A 13,796-nucleotide genomic window follows, 5' to 3' on the forward strand; every position below is an offset into this window, starting at 1 on the left:
ATATTTCCTGGTGCTCAGACACAGTGATTTTGTTTGTCCCAAGTTTGCAGGGAATAAAAAGATTTGGCATAAGTAACTGCTGCCATCTACTGACTGTAGAAATATTGGGGATTTTTTTTTTCATCCATCTTCTTTGTAAATATGTTTTTGTGCTAGCCAGGAAGAAGGAAGGCAAAAAGAAAAAATAACTTTTACTAAGTCAACATGATATTACCATAGCTCTTCCCTTTAGTTTGAATGTTGTATTTATAATGCCAATGTCGTATTTATAATACAATTTTGCATGCCACTTTTCCTCTCTGAAAGCTGGATTTACATCCATGGATTTGATCATGCATATGATCACTTCTGATTGTATGGGCACTGATTTTCCAGTGAAATGGAAACAACAACAATTATGAATGAAGTGTTAGCCATACAATTTAAGATTACCATGGAAATAAACGGTTTATTATTTGTTTCAGCTGCCGCATGGAACAAATAGATGTTCTGTGCCACTAAAGCTCTTGAATTTAGGTTTCTAAACTATGTGATTCAGCCAGTGCCCTGCTTGCTCTGAAATCTGGCCTCACTGTGTGAAAATCTTGTATTTTAGATCATAGGTATCAAATGGTGCTATAGAATTTTAGCAAATTTGATTTGTACCTTGAAATAACAAGCTCTGGGACATAGGCTGATATTGTTATAGAAAACAAAATTGCCTGGAATTCATGCAACATGTCCGCAAATGTTCAATCTGAACATTTCAAGATAAAAAGTTTCTTCCCACCTCCCACATCATTTATTGCATATTTGTAATCCTAATCTTTGCTGCTCTTTGTTCCAAAGGAAACGATGTGCTGAAGGCAAGGCTTCCCTGAACTTCCTGTCACTCAGAAAAGAAGAAGCAAGGCAAATAATAATTGCTTTATTAGCACTCTCCACGCAATAGTTTGTAGAGAACTTTGACCTATTTTTAAAAAAATTATAAACCTTTTAAAATGGTCATGACAATAATTCCATCGAACTATACCTCAGAATGGGCAGCTGGCAACACCCCTCCCCCAAACGTTCTTTGAAATGCCTTGTTAGTTCTTTGCCAAAAATTGAGAAGTGAAATTGAAAGTGTTTTTCTCTTGTTGCTCATTCGCTGGGGAAAGAAGAAAACGACAAGTTGCAAAGGGTCTTTAGCTTGTGCTCCTCCAAGTTTCCCAGAGCTGCCCCCAGTTCCAAGTTGCGTATCTTGCCTATTGTGTAACAATGGGCCTTTTGAGTGCTTGCCAACAGATCTCAGAAACGAGACTGCAATGACGGATTATTAAGTGATTTTAATGAGGTTTGTTAGTGCTCTGTGCTTTATCAGAATTCCTGTTGAGGTTTCTGAAGGGAGGAGTTGCCTGTATCTAGATAAAAAGTTGTACACCAATTGGTTTCCTGCATTGAATAGACATTTACAATCTGCTTATTTTATTCTTCTTTTAGTGCTGAGAAGAATTAGTTTTTTCCTCTAGGCTGTAAGCACGAGGATGCAGTATACTTAGTACAATCCTCAGTAGTTTAGGCTATTTTTTCCAATGTATGAGAGATAACTTTTTCAATACATGAGAGATAACTTTTGAACTTGAAAGCAATGAAGAACTCTTGAAAAACTCAATTAGTTGTATGGACAGATAAACCTACTGTTGGAAATAAATGCAAGGCATCGCTTCAAGTAAGTAAAAGAACACTACATTTAAGAATATATCCTTTCAAATATTAATGCACATTTGATATTATTCCCTTTATTCTTTATGTTATTGCATTATTATGTTGTTATTATTCCCTTTTTCTTAGTTTATGTTAACGATAATGTTAAAGCTAGCTGCTGTGTCTTAGCTGTTTCCAAGACTAATTGAAAGAGATAAGAATGTGATCTGGGTGTTTAAGAATTTTCTTTTTAAACAGAAGTTCTTCAGATATTAAAATAACTAAAAGTAGATCTTATGTGTAGATCTCAAAAAATGAGATGCTAGATTTAATTTTAAGCAATATGTTTCTCATATTATGAAAAATTTAAGACGTAAATGTGTATTGATTTTATTCAAACTTTCGTTTCATTTCCCACTTTGATTTTTACAGATGTTAGATGGAACTAACATCTTAGAAGCATGCTGCTTAAGTAAATGGGTTTTGTCCAGAGGCACTATTTTGCCCTCTTTGCAATCTGTGTCATAACCTACCTATATTTGTAAACCAGAGTCTGTATACTTTTTCACGTAAAGGACATACTTCAGCTTTGAACAGATTAAGATAAAAATTAAGTTCTATTTCATTTAATTCATATTTAAATGTAATTAGCTGTAGTTAATAGCAGAGCTGTATAATTTGAAGTCTGGAACTACAAAAGTTGTGGATATGGCTTACATAGCAGAGGATCACAAATGGAAGCCTGCCACTTCTTTTCTACGATATTTACCCTCCCATTATTTCTACCCTACTTCCAGAGTGTAACCATTCCCCAATATAAAAGAATTGTTATGGGTATCTCTTCTCAAAATATTCTTAAAATTTCTCTTTCCCAGAACAAAGCATTTAAATAAATAACTCCCATTTTCCCTATTCATAGAATAAAAACAATTTTGGAGTAACAGGGACTAAAGAATTTGAATAAATACAAGAAAGTGAATACTTGTGGAATAAGATAGCTATGGATAACCAGTTTGGGGTAGTGGCTAAGACAATAGGCTAGAAACTGGGAGTTTATGAATTCTAATCCCATCTAAGATACAAAGCCAGTTGGTGACATGGGCCAGTCACTTTCTCTCAATCCTAAAAGCAGGCAATAGCAAACTACTTCTCAAATAAACTTGCACCAATCCAGGCACTCACCAGGAGTCAAAACTGAATTGAAGGCATGCATGTATGTGTGCATGCACACGCACTGCTGAATTATGTCAAAGAAAACCTAGATCTTCATAGCATACTTATTAATGGGGGATACATCAAAGTTCTGTTTTTGACTGATGCTCTTCAACATCCTCCTAAATGATCTAGATGGGAGAACAGAAAAAGAGCTCATCAAATTTGCATCAAGTTGGGGGTAGTTGATAACACTTTGGAGGCTAGACTAAAGATTCAGAAGGATTTTGACAGATTTGAGCATTGGGCCCTGAGCTAACAAGAAGCAGCTCAGTGATGAGAAAATTAAGGCCTTGCACCTGGGCAGAAAAAATAAATGCACAAGTATAGAATAGGCAGTACATAGCTCAACAGTAGTAACGGTGAGTGTGATCTAGGTATCCTAGTAGACCACCATGTAAGTATGAGCCAGCAATGTACTGCAGCTGCCAAAAAAGCCAACACAGTCCTGAGCTGCATCAGCAGAGGGATAGCATCAAGATCACGAAAAGTGATAGTATCAATTTATGCTGCACTAGTGAAGCTACACTTTGAATACTGCATCCAGTTCTGTTCACCATGATACAAAAAAATGCTATGACTCTATAAAGGGTGCAGAGAAGAGCAACTAAGGTGATAAAGGATCTGCAGGATAAATCATATGAAGAACAGTTAAGGGAACAAGGTATTCTAGTCTAACAAAGAGAAGAATTATGGGTGACATGATAGCTGTGTTCTAGTACATGAGGGGCTGCCACAGAGAAGTGGGGGTCAAGTTATTTTCCAAAGCTGCTGAGGATAGAACAGGAAGCAATGATTGGAAGCTCATTAAAGAGAAACCTGGAACTAAGGAGAAACCTTCTGACAGTGAGAACAATTAACTAATGGAATAGCTTCTCATTCATGCCAGTCTCAGACCTGACTAGGAAGGAAGAAACTTCCAGCTGCACCTTCCAGCATGAAACCCAGACAGAGATGTAAGTAGAGGTCAACTGGGGCTCAAGGCAAATATTTAAGAAGCTTTTTTTCTGTGGTAAGAAAGACCACCTCACTTCCATTGCTCAAAGTTACTTAATTGTTCCATTTTCCTGAATTCTTGTTCCATTGCCCAAATACAGGCGGCCCTGTTCCAGTTTAGGATTGCCAACTCTTGTTACAAGATTTCTCTTTACACACTTCCTCCAGTTCTCCAAATGCTAAGTACAATCTTCGCCTTGGTATTTAGAACTGACATTGTAGTTCAGTAGTGGAATTTATGCTTTGCATGCAGAAGCTTCCAGGTTCAACCTCTGACATCTCCAGGTAGGAATGGAAAAAATTCTGCCTGAAGAGACTTTGTTGCTGGGATGGTTTCAACATGAGATAAATTTTATGTTCCATCAGGTAGCTTTGGAGCTACAAAGAAAACAGTACCACAGCACTCTGGATAAATGTAAAGAGAGCAAAGAACATAATGCTAGTATAATTAGAAACAATTTAGCATCATGGAACATAATGATCCTGAATTCCCACTTCTATCATAATGGCCATGAATAACTCTTGGTGTTTAATGTCTTTTAGAGCAGTGGTCCTCAACCTTTCTAGCTTGGCAGCCAGGCTTGGTGTGGTGTGTGAGTGGCAGGTTCACACATATGTGCACGACTCCATTTTGCGAGCAGCAGACACGTGTCCTCCCCTTGCTCAAATTGACCTTTGTGCATGAGCAGAGAGTGCTTGTGCTCGTGCCCAAAGCTCCACTTGTGTGAATGGAAGGCACTTGAGTGGAGGGTGCTTGTGCTCATGCACAAGGCTCCATTTGAGCAAATGGAGCTTCGTGCATGAGCACAAATGTCCTCTGCTCATGCGAGTGGAGCTTTGCGCACAAGCACTTGCCCATCTCTCCCGTGGCCCAGTTTCAAATAGGTCGCGGCCTGGTAGTGGATCATGGTCTAGGGGTTGAAAACCCATTTGAGAAACTCATTTGTTACAAGAGATCTTAGGAAGTGACATCCATTCTCCCAAAGACCAGTTATCTGAGGCTTCCAGTTCCCCCAGCATAGTAATCTGGATTATAGCCAAGTCTTTTCTTAAGAAAGGCCTGTAACATCCTCCTATGCAGGTTGATGCTTGCACTCTACCTGCATCCAAAGGCCATTGATTATTATCCTGCATTATTTATGGACTTCAAGGTACAGTACTTAGCACTATTGAAGATGCAAGATAGTGGATATTCCTAGCAAGGCTTAAAAGCAAAACAAAATAGCCCAAGAGTGAAAATAGCAACTACAAGGTGAAGAGCAAATGAAGGTGAATCCAACTGACCACCACTTGGTAGATGCCACCTGAGCAATGAGAAATCTACCTGTCAGAAGTAATTCCTTGTCTTCCAGATGCCCTTTCCTTTAGAGAGCTAGAAGGAGGATTTCCAATCTGGAGAAATGCCATATTGACCTGTTGTGCCATCTATGGAATGAAGACCAGGCTAGAGAAACTAGCACTGAAAGAACTGGAACCCATCCAATTGCCAGAAGGAAAGGAATGGGCATTCAGGCTCTACTGAAGGCAAGGCTGTATGAGTTTTTATTCCCTTTGTGCTTGCAAGGGTATTGTGGGCTGCTAACCTTTGAGGAAGAAGTGCAACTTTTGGCAAATGTTTTTGGGTTTCCAATGAAGACAGACCTGCAACATTGGACCTACCTGTTCTGCAGTTGAATGCTGAGAATAAGAATCTGACATTTGAGATACATGATGACATCTGCATGGTGATAATGAGTGGTATCTAGGTATGATTCTGTTTTGAAAGTGAATATGCTGAAACAAGAGGAATATATATATATTAGGCTCTTCTGAAAAATTAAACTAAAACCAGACCACCATTTCACACTTCAGGGAGAAATCAGGAAAATTCAAGGTAAGATTCCAAAACATTTTGAAAGCAGGTGCTATGATTATTTTGAAATCCTGCCACACAATAAGAGGTATAAGAATGAATAAGATGGGGTTGGTGCATGAATAGAAGTTACAAGCTTTCCTCTTGAGGCTTTGTTCACTCAGGTAAAGAGACAAAAAATTGGGAAGTGTTTGGAACCATTGTGGTTACTGAAGCTTCCCTCACTGCATTTGATAACAAAGACTCCTAATTCATAGAGCTAAATGATATATCTCATGTCTTTTTATCTTGCAATATCTTAGCACATCATGAGCTTTTTCCTTGTGTGACTTTGAATTACAATGTCTATGCTTTAGGAATCTCTCTGTGAATATATGTGTATGTGCAGGATGCTATTAATGTTACTTTAAGGGTGAGTGTGTGATTTCATTTCATTGTAACTCGTTATTTTAAGCAAAACCTTTTTCAAGTCAAATTCAATTCTTGGTGATCTATATGGCTATCTATATATCGTTTTTTTCAGCATGACTCAGAACAGGTTGTTGCCTTCATCCAGTTTTCCCAATATAGTTGTATTGATATGCAAACTATATTGGGAACTGATATTTTCTGTTGGCTTCTTGTCTAAGTACTAATCAAACTTAGCTTTTAGAGATCCTAAGATTTTAACTCTTTCCCTGCTGTCACCTTTAGTGCAAACTGTATGGAAAATCCCAAGGAGATATTTATTTCTGAATTTCCTCCTAGTGGTGGGGAGGAATTAAACATGATAAGTCAATCCCAGTTGTTTCTTCTTTCCATTGGGAAAACTCCATATTTATCCATATTCCCTTATCCACATGTGCTATGAAATATCTATACAGAATTGGATTGGATTAATATTTTTTAAAAAGTTGTTCTAAATTTCTACTAACTTTTCCTAAGCCACTTGATGTACATATTTAATCTGGGTAGTTAATTAAGTACCCAATAGACTTTGATTTAGTTGTGAAAAAATGTGGACTCAACCAGTAGAATGTTTCCTGTTTTGTGGAACCTGGAGAATACTTCAATGTCTATGTGGGTAGAAGTTATAACTGTTACCATGTTTCTCCGAAAATAAGACCTAAACATAAAATAAGCCCTAGCCTGATTTTTTTAGTGTGCTTCTAATATAAATTCTACCCCCAAAATAAGCCCCCGTTAAGGTCATCATCAGCCAGGTAGGTAGGTGGGTGGGTGGGTGGGTGGCCATGCCAGAAACAGAGGTGCAAGGGTGTGGGGGCTGACAGTGTCTGGGAGCAGCCACAGCCCACATAGTGCAGGTGAGTTGATTACCTGTCCAAGCAACAGGCTGGGAGGCACATGATCCGGATCCACCTCATGGGCCGCAGGAAAGCTAAGAGACAGTAGGCTAGAGTGGGCAGCTGGCTGCAGGAGGCTCCTCTTTGCATCTCTCGGCTTGCTTGTGGTCCACGTGTTGTCGGGATTGCCTGCCTTCTGCCCCGTGCCTCTGCCTCTTGTCTGCTGCTGGTGCTGCCACACGAAGATGAGCCTCCCGCATCCAACTACCTGCTCTGGACCCACAATTTGCAGCTTTCCCAGATTCACCATCATCACCTCTGCCTACACCTGCTGCTTGGACAGGTAATCAACTGACCTGCAGTGCGTAGGCTACGCAGCCCCAGAGTACGCCAATCAAGGGGCCAGCAGGCTGTAGGTTCTGCAGGACACCTTTGGCCCCCACGCACTCACCGCCTCTTGAGTACATGCTGGGGGTGGGGTGCCCAGCCAGGCTTATCACCCTGATAGCATGCATAAGCCCTAATGCTTATTTTGGAGTCCCCAAAAAATATAAAGCCGGGTCTAATTTTTAGGGAAAAACAGTAGCATTTGGAAAGACCATGAGGTACAATCGTCCTAAACTTGTTGTGCTTAGAAGTAATTCTAACTAAGTCTAATTTTTCTTTTTCTCTATGAAGGGGGCTTCCAGGCTGTTAGGACCATCTTCCAGAATGCACAATCACTGCAATAGCTCAGTTTTTCTTTTCTTAACACTTCTTTTTTAATTGAAAAAAAAAGTTAAGTTCAAGTAACAGGAACATGCAAGAAGATTACAAATAGAAGATGATGTCACCTTGGACATCATAATATTCCATGAATATGGCAGGGCAATTCAAAAAGATAAACTTTGCTTGGAAGCATTCTGCCCTCTTAATAGAGAAGGACCGGTAGTAATTCTGTTGGTTCTACCATGAGATGAAGGATCCTGGGCAAAAGGTCCTTCAAAGAGTCAAAGTGGCTCTTCCTAATGCTCCGCCTGCTCTTTATTTCTCTCCCTCTTATTATTTTCTCTCTCTGCCAACACTCTTTCCCTCTGCTGACCCTCACCCCTTCTCTAGCAGAATTATGACCAACTTTCTGTCCCCCCCCTTTCTTTTCCTTTATATCTCTAATGAGTCTTTGGAGAAAGAAGGGGGAATAGGAGAGGCAGAAAAACTGCTTGCTTATGCAGGATTGTATTTACAGGGGCCCTTCAGTTGCAAAGTACCAGTAGGCTAATCTTTGCTGTGCCTCTTTTACTCTGTTTCCCCAGGAGATTTGAAAAGATTTAAGCTTGCATGTATATTTTAATATAATTTTATTTAAAGATTTAAAAGGAAAACAGCAGAATCAATCCTACTTTTAAGGACAAATTGGGAAGACAAGGGCGGCAAATATAATTGTCTAATTTTGTATGCATGCTCCTGCAAGAAATGATAGGATTATGTGTGCTTGCATTTAACAGCAGCCTTGCAAGCAAACATAATTCTGTACACACACACACACACACACCAGTATTGTAATAGTCAATGAAGCAAACTGTGCACACTTCAAACACGTTGGGATATGGATTCATATGGGATATGTTTTTAAGGAGAAGGTATCTTGCTGAACTGCATAAAGATTGCTGGGATACTTTAAAGCTTTAATACATACATTAAAGCTTTAAAGTATCCCAGCAATCTTTATGCAGTTCAGCAAGATACCTTCTCCTTAAAAACACCACATTTTCTTGTGTCCTGGCTTCCTAAGGAAATCCCTTTCCCCTTTAAACAATCAAGGAATAATTTTCCTATTTCCTCTCCCTCCCCTGCTCTTTTCTGAGCAGCCAGTATTCTGAGCAGCCAAAATACCAACTTACTGACAGCTACAGGACAGGCGCGCGATGCCTTTGCTGCTGCATTCTTTGCATTCTTCTTGTAAGTGTTATCTGCCAAAGGTCAAAATGGTAGGTGAGCCGTAGACAAACACCTAGGGCTTGCCACAGTTCTACTGTCGTTATATTATTGCACAGACTCTCTGGAAAGCAGAAAACGCTCTGTGCTGCCCATATTGCTTAGCACCTGAAGATTTCCAAAGGTGGGACTATTTCACTTATAAAGTAAGTATTGCTTGTAACCCTGTACATATCTGAAAAGAATTTGGATACTTTGTAATTATAATGATTAGATTCACAGTATTCATAAAAGAGATTTTAGAGTAAAGGAAGAAGGGGCCAAGTCAGGGAGAATCATGTTGTTTGGGATGGTGTTGTCTGATCCCAGAAGATAAGCTAGGTCAAATCTATTTAACACTTGGGCTGGAACTCTACAGGAAATTCCATATGTGGAAAGTTGGGGGGAGGTAGATTTTATTTTTTTAATCCTGCCTTTATCATTTTGGTAAATTAGTCATGGAGGAGAACATACCTAATATGTCTTCCTCCTATTTTTTCCACAACGACTATGATGACTGGCCCAAAATCACCCAGATGGCTTTTATGCCTAAGGCAGGACTAGAACTCACAGACTCCTAGTTTTTAGTCTGGGACCAAAGTGGCTGAAAAATAAACATTGTGTCTGCCGCTATTTGAACTTATTCTGCCTGGCAAGGGTATTGTGAGGGCTAAAAAAGAAGACAACAGAAAGAAAGGAATAACGGTAATTTACAGTAATTCCGGCAGGTTTTGTAAAGCAGTAAGTTTTATTCCAACATACCAAATATGTCTCTTTGTCTAAGTTTAGTTTTATATCATCTATGTCACTACAATAGCAAGTGAGGATGCATAAAATTTTAAATATGCCTGTGTATGCAAAGGCCTACTCTTTAAGCTGCAACTTAAGCTCTCTCTGTTTCTGTCTCTGTTCTGTCTTTCTGTCTGTCTGTCTGTCTGTCTCTCACTCACTCACTCACTCACTCATACACACACACACACACACTAGAGACAACTACCCCGCCCCCCCCTACTTTCTTCCTAACTCAATGCCAGCTCTGCCATTTCAGTTGATGTTTAACTAGCGGCGAAACTTCTCGCTTTCAAGGGCAGAGAGGGACATTGGAAAGGGTCGGCTTGCGCAGGTGACCAGACCAGAAGAGCTAGTTTTAGCAAAAGCCAGGCGGGCCCTCTTTCGATCCAGCCGCCGGCAGTCTGACCGGTAAACAAATCCCTGGCCCGTTTCACCGGCGGCCTCTGCCAAGCTCCCCTCGCATCCCACCGTAAGGGAGCGGAACGCGCAGCAGGAAGGGTGCAATCCGCGCCGGCTGCACAAACTCCGGTTTTAGCGAGCTTCGGCTCGGGAGCTGTTTACGGTTTTGGCTCCCGGGTAACTCTGACCTCACCGCGCAAAGGTGCTGCTGGGAAACGGAGCTCCCTCTGACAGATAAGCCCCGGAGAGAACATTCCTTTTGCTTTTGCGGCCGAGCCAGCGAGGTAGGCAGGGAAGGAGGAGCGGAGAAGGTGCGCCCGCCTCCTTTTCGCTGCCCCTGCTTTTGCGCGGGGAAGCTTGTCCGGATCTCCGAAAGTTTTGAGTTCTTTCTTCTCCGGAGTCCCTTTGAACCTCGCGACTCAGGCATCGGGGGAAGAGGACTCAGAAGATCGGAGTCCGAAGTGAATGTCTCCAGATGAAAGGCCAGGTCAGTGAAGCGGGTTCTCCCGGCTGTTTCGCGAAAAGAGCGAGTCCCTTCCTGATCACCTTCCTTGTTGGTTCAAGTACAACAATGATGAAAAGTATCTTGAATGCAACAAAGATGATTGGGGACTGGAGGCTAAAACATATGAAGAACGGTTGCAGGAACTGGGTATGTCTAGTTTGATGAAAAGAAGGACTGGGGAGACATGATAGCAGTGTTCCGATATCTCAGGGGTTGCCACAAATAAGAGGGAGTCAAACTATTCTCCAAAGCACCTGAGGGCAGGACAAGAAGCAATGGGTGGAAACTAATCAAAGATGAGAAGCAACTTAGAACTAAGGAGGAATTTCCTGACAGTTAGAACAATTAATCAGTGAAACAACTTGCCTCCAGAAGTTCTGAATGCTCCAACACTGGAAGTTTTTAAGAAGTTGTTGGATAACCATTTGTCTGAAGTGGTGTAGGGTTTCTTGCCTAAGCAGGGGGTTGGACTAGAAGACCTCCAAGGTCCCTTCCAACTCTGTTATTCTATTCTAACAAGTCCACCTTCTGGGACAGCCTTATCTGTCATCGCAGCTGGCGGCAGCAAAGCCAAGCATTCCGGGCTCAGTCATTCTTACATGCTGGCCTCAACTAACCCCGATAGAGCTCCCAACCTGGTCATGGGCACCAGACCTCCACTGCAAATACCCGGATTTTGGCAGCCCAGATATATTGCAAAGCCTCCGCAATTGGGCTGGGCTGGGAGGAGTTGGGTTGGAAGTCCAGCTTTGTGGTCATTTTATTTTCTATCTGAAATGATGGAAGAAGCAATGAAAAGATGTTGGGCGGCAGTATCTAGATACTTGCTAGGATTCTGTAAATGAGGCAGGATATTTGTGCAATAAAAAACTTAACTGGAAGAACTTCTGTTAGTGGCACAAGCTGCTGGAGTGATGCAATTTTTTAAAGGTTGCAATGTGCTACATTGGGCAGCTACTTCCAAGCTCCACGGATCTTCCTTTTTTTTTGTTTTAATTTGATTTATATGCCGCCCTTCTCTGGAGACTCAGGGCAGCTTACAATGCACTAAGCAATAGCCTTCATACTTTTGTATATTTATACAAAGTCAATTGCCCCCACAAACTGGGTCCTCATTTCACCTACCTTAGAAAGGATGGAAGGCTGAGTCAACCTTGAGCCTGGTGAGATTTAAACCTGCAGTAATTGCAGGCAGCTGGTCAGGGCCGGATTTTCCTATAGGCTAACTAGGCTTCAGCCTAGGGCCTCAAGATCAAGAGGGGCCTACATTCAAATTGTTAGCAAAATTAAAATTACACTTTCACTATAGGTGAAAGGGCCTCATAAGTGGAATAGCCTAGGGCCTCTTTTCATCTAAATCCGGCCCTGCAGCTGGTCTTAATAGCAGGGTGCTTTAGACCACTGTACTACCCATTTCCTTGGGAAATGCTCCCCTGAACCTGTACAAATCCTCATAAAATGGTATTTCTTTTTGCCTGAACTCATTGTATAACCAATTATTAACAACAAGGACCCAGCTTCTTTAAACAGCCTCCTTACAACTGAATCCTACCTCTTCCTCCAAAAAACAAAGTGTGCCTTTTTTTCTCTTCAAACAACCATCTGAAGCAGGCAGGTGAGAAGAGAAGGATTACTAAATTATCTTTAAGGCCACCCACTCTGAGTTTTGTAGTTAGTCAGTCTCTCCAATCCTTGCCTAGCACTTCAGATTATTCAACGCATTGGCCTTAGTAGCTAAACAGAGAAATCAGAACCAGTCTGCAGCTATTAGTTACCAACAGGCATATCAATGGAGAGCCTTTGCAAAGCAGTGCAGAAGAGACATCTCAGTAAAACCTGTATGGCTCAATTCTGCATGTCTGTTCAGAAGTTACTTCCAAGTAAATTCATTGTGGTAGCTTTATTATTCCGGGATGCTTTAAGTACTTTAGCCTTTTGTTTACACCATTCACGATAAGTTTACTTAGGTATAAACTATGATATGCTGGACAAGCAGCATGATTTATGGGACGGTGGTGGTGGGGGAAGGGTAAATGAGATCAGGCTGACAAAAGCAGAGTCTCAGTGTTGTGCACCCTGTTTCTACATCCACTGTAGTGTCGTGGGTAGTCCAATTCTAAGGTGTTCTTACAGATTCTCCTCTCTGTGACACTTCTAAAGACATCCCTCTGTTCTCTTTGATCCCATCCATTACCTTTTTCTATTTTCCTCCATCGATCTACAGCTTTGGATAAATACCTTAGCTGTGGTTAGTGCCAGACTTGACTTAATGTCTATGGCAAATACATTTAGAATGAAGATCTCTTACTAGTGTGGTTATTTTTCACTCTCCTTTGTCAAATAGCTTAGTTGTGGTTTTCCCCATCTTGAGCAGGGAAACAAACAAGCAAATATTTTTATTTCAACTTTTGATAAAAAAATGGGTTCTCAATTCATTGTCCCAGTTATGGGACCCAGATTTATCTATCTATCTCCCTCTCACTCTCCCTCTCACTCTCTCTCTCTCCCCCCCCCGCCTATCTCTCTCTCTCTCTCTTTTGAGCAAGGCTATATCCCCCCTCTACCCCTGTGAGTAAGATCTTTAGCTCACAGTTCCAATGATGATCAGAATTCTGATGGTTAGCGAAGAGCAATAGGTTACATTCTATAAACCCTCATTCCTAAATCTGAAAGTACATTGCCCAATTTCAGACATATACAAAGTACCTAAAATAAACCTAATATAAACGTTGCTGACTTCTGGAAGCATAAGATTGTTAATCTAGCTAGCAGTGTGATGCATGGTGACTTGCATTAAGTTGCTCTTTTTTTAGAAGACTGAAATATAAAAAGCTTTCCTGGTACAGAATAAAAGAGAGGAATTTCTCTTTAATTATGAGAAAGCTAGATATGGTGCTATATCTTTTCATTGTTTCCAATTAAACAGCCAGAAGTTATCAAATTATCGTGAGTGAGAGTGGCAATGGATATGATTTGCATAAACAGCAGTTCTCATTTGCCTCATTTGCAATGTTACGCTAACTCAAAAGTTATGAGGTTTCCAAAGGGGAATCTGAATCAACTATATAAAAAACGTTTGTGTTTTCCACCACCACCACCCACCAAAGCTCAGAATGCCGAGAATGTGTTGCCTGGCATT

The 13,796-nt window shown here is 40.9% G+C and overlaps 1 protein-coding gene across 6 annotated transcripts in view; it reads left to right on the top strand.

Moving 5' to 3' along the window:
• The first annotated feature begins 1,124 nt into the window (after positions 1–1,124).
• Positions 1,125–13,796, top strand: part of SH3TC2 (SH3 domain and tetratricopeptide repeats 2) — a 50,521-nt gene continuing 37,849 nt past the window's right edge. The window contains exon 1 of one of the 6 annotated variants that reach the window (XM_087887405.1): positions 1,125–1,690. In XM_087887405.1, the coding sequence (XP_087743531.1) occupies positions 1,672–1,690 (19 nt within the window). In that variant the 5' untranslated portion in view covers positions 1,125–1,671. Of the gene's footprint in view, positions 1,691–8,873; positions 9,129–10,222; positions 10,640–13,796 lie in introns of those variants that run through there. The other 5 variants (XM_034405637.3, XM_034405650.2, XM_087887406.1 and 2 more) reach the window with 5 other exon arrangements.

The sequence above is a fragment of the Pantherophis guttatus genome, chromosome 2 (genome assembly GCF_059756535.1).
Source record: "Pantherophis guttatus breed Tessera chromosome 2, ASM5975653v1, whole genome shotgun sequence".
Classification (NCBI taxonomy): Eukaryota; Metazoa; Chordata; class Lepidosauria; order Squamata; family Colubridae; genus Pantherophis; species Pantherophis guttatus.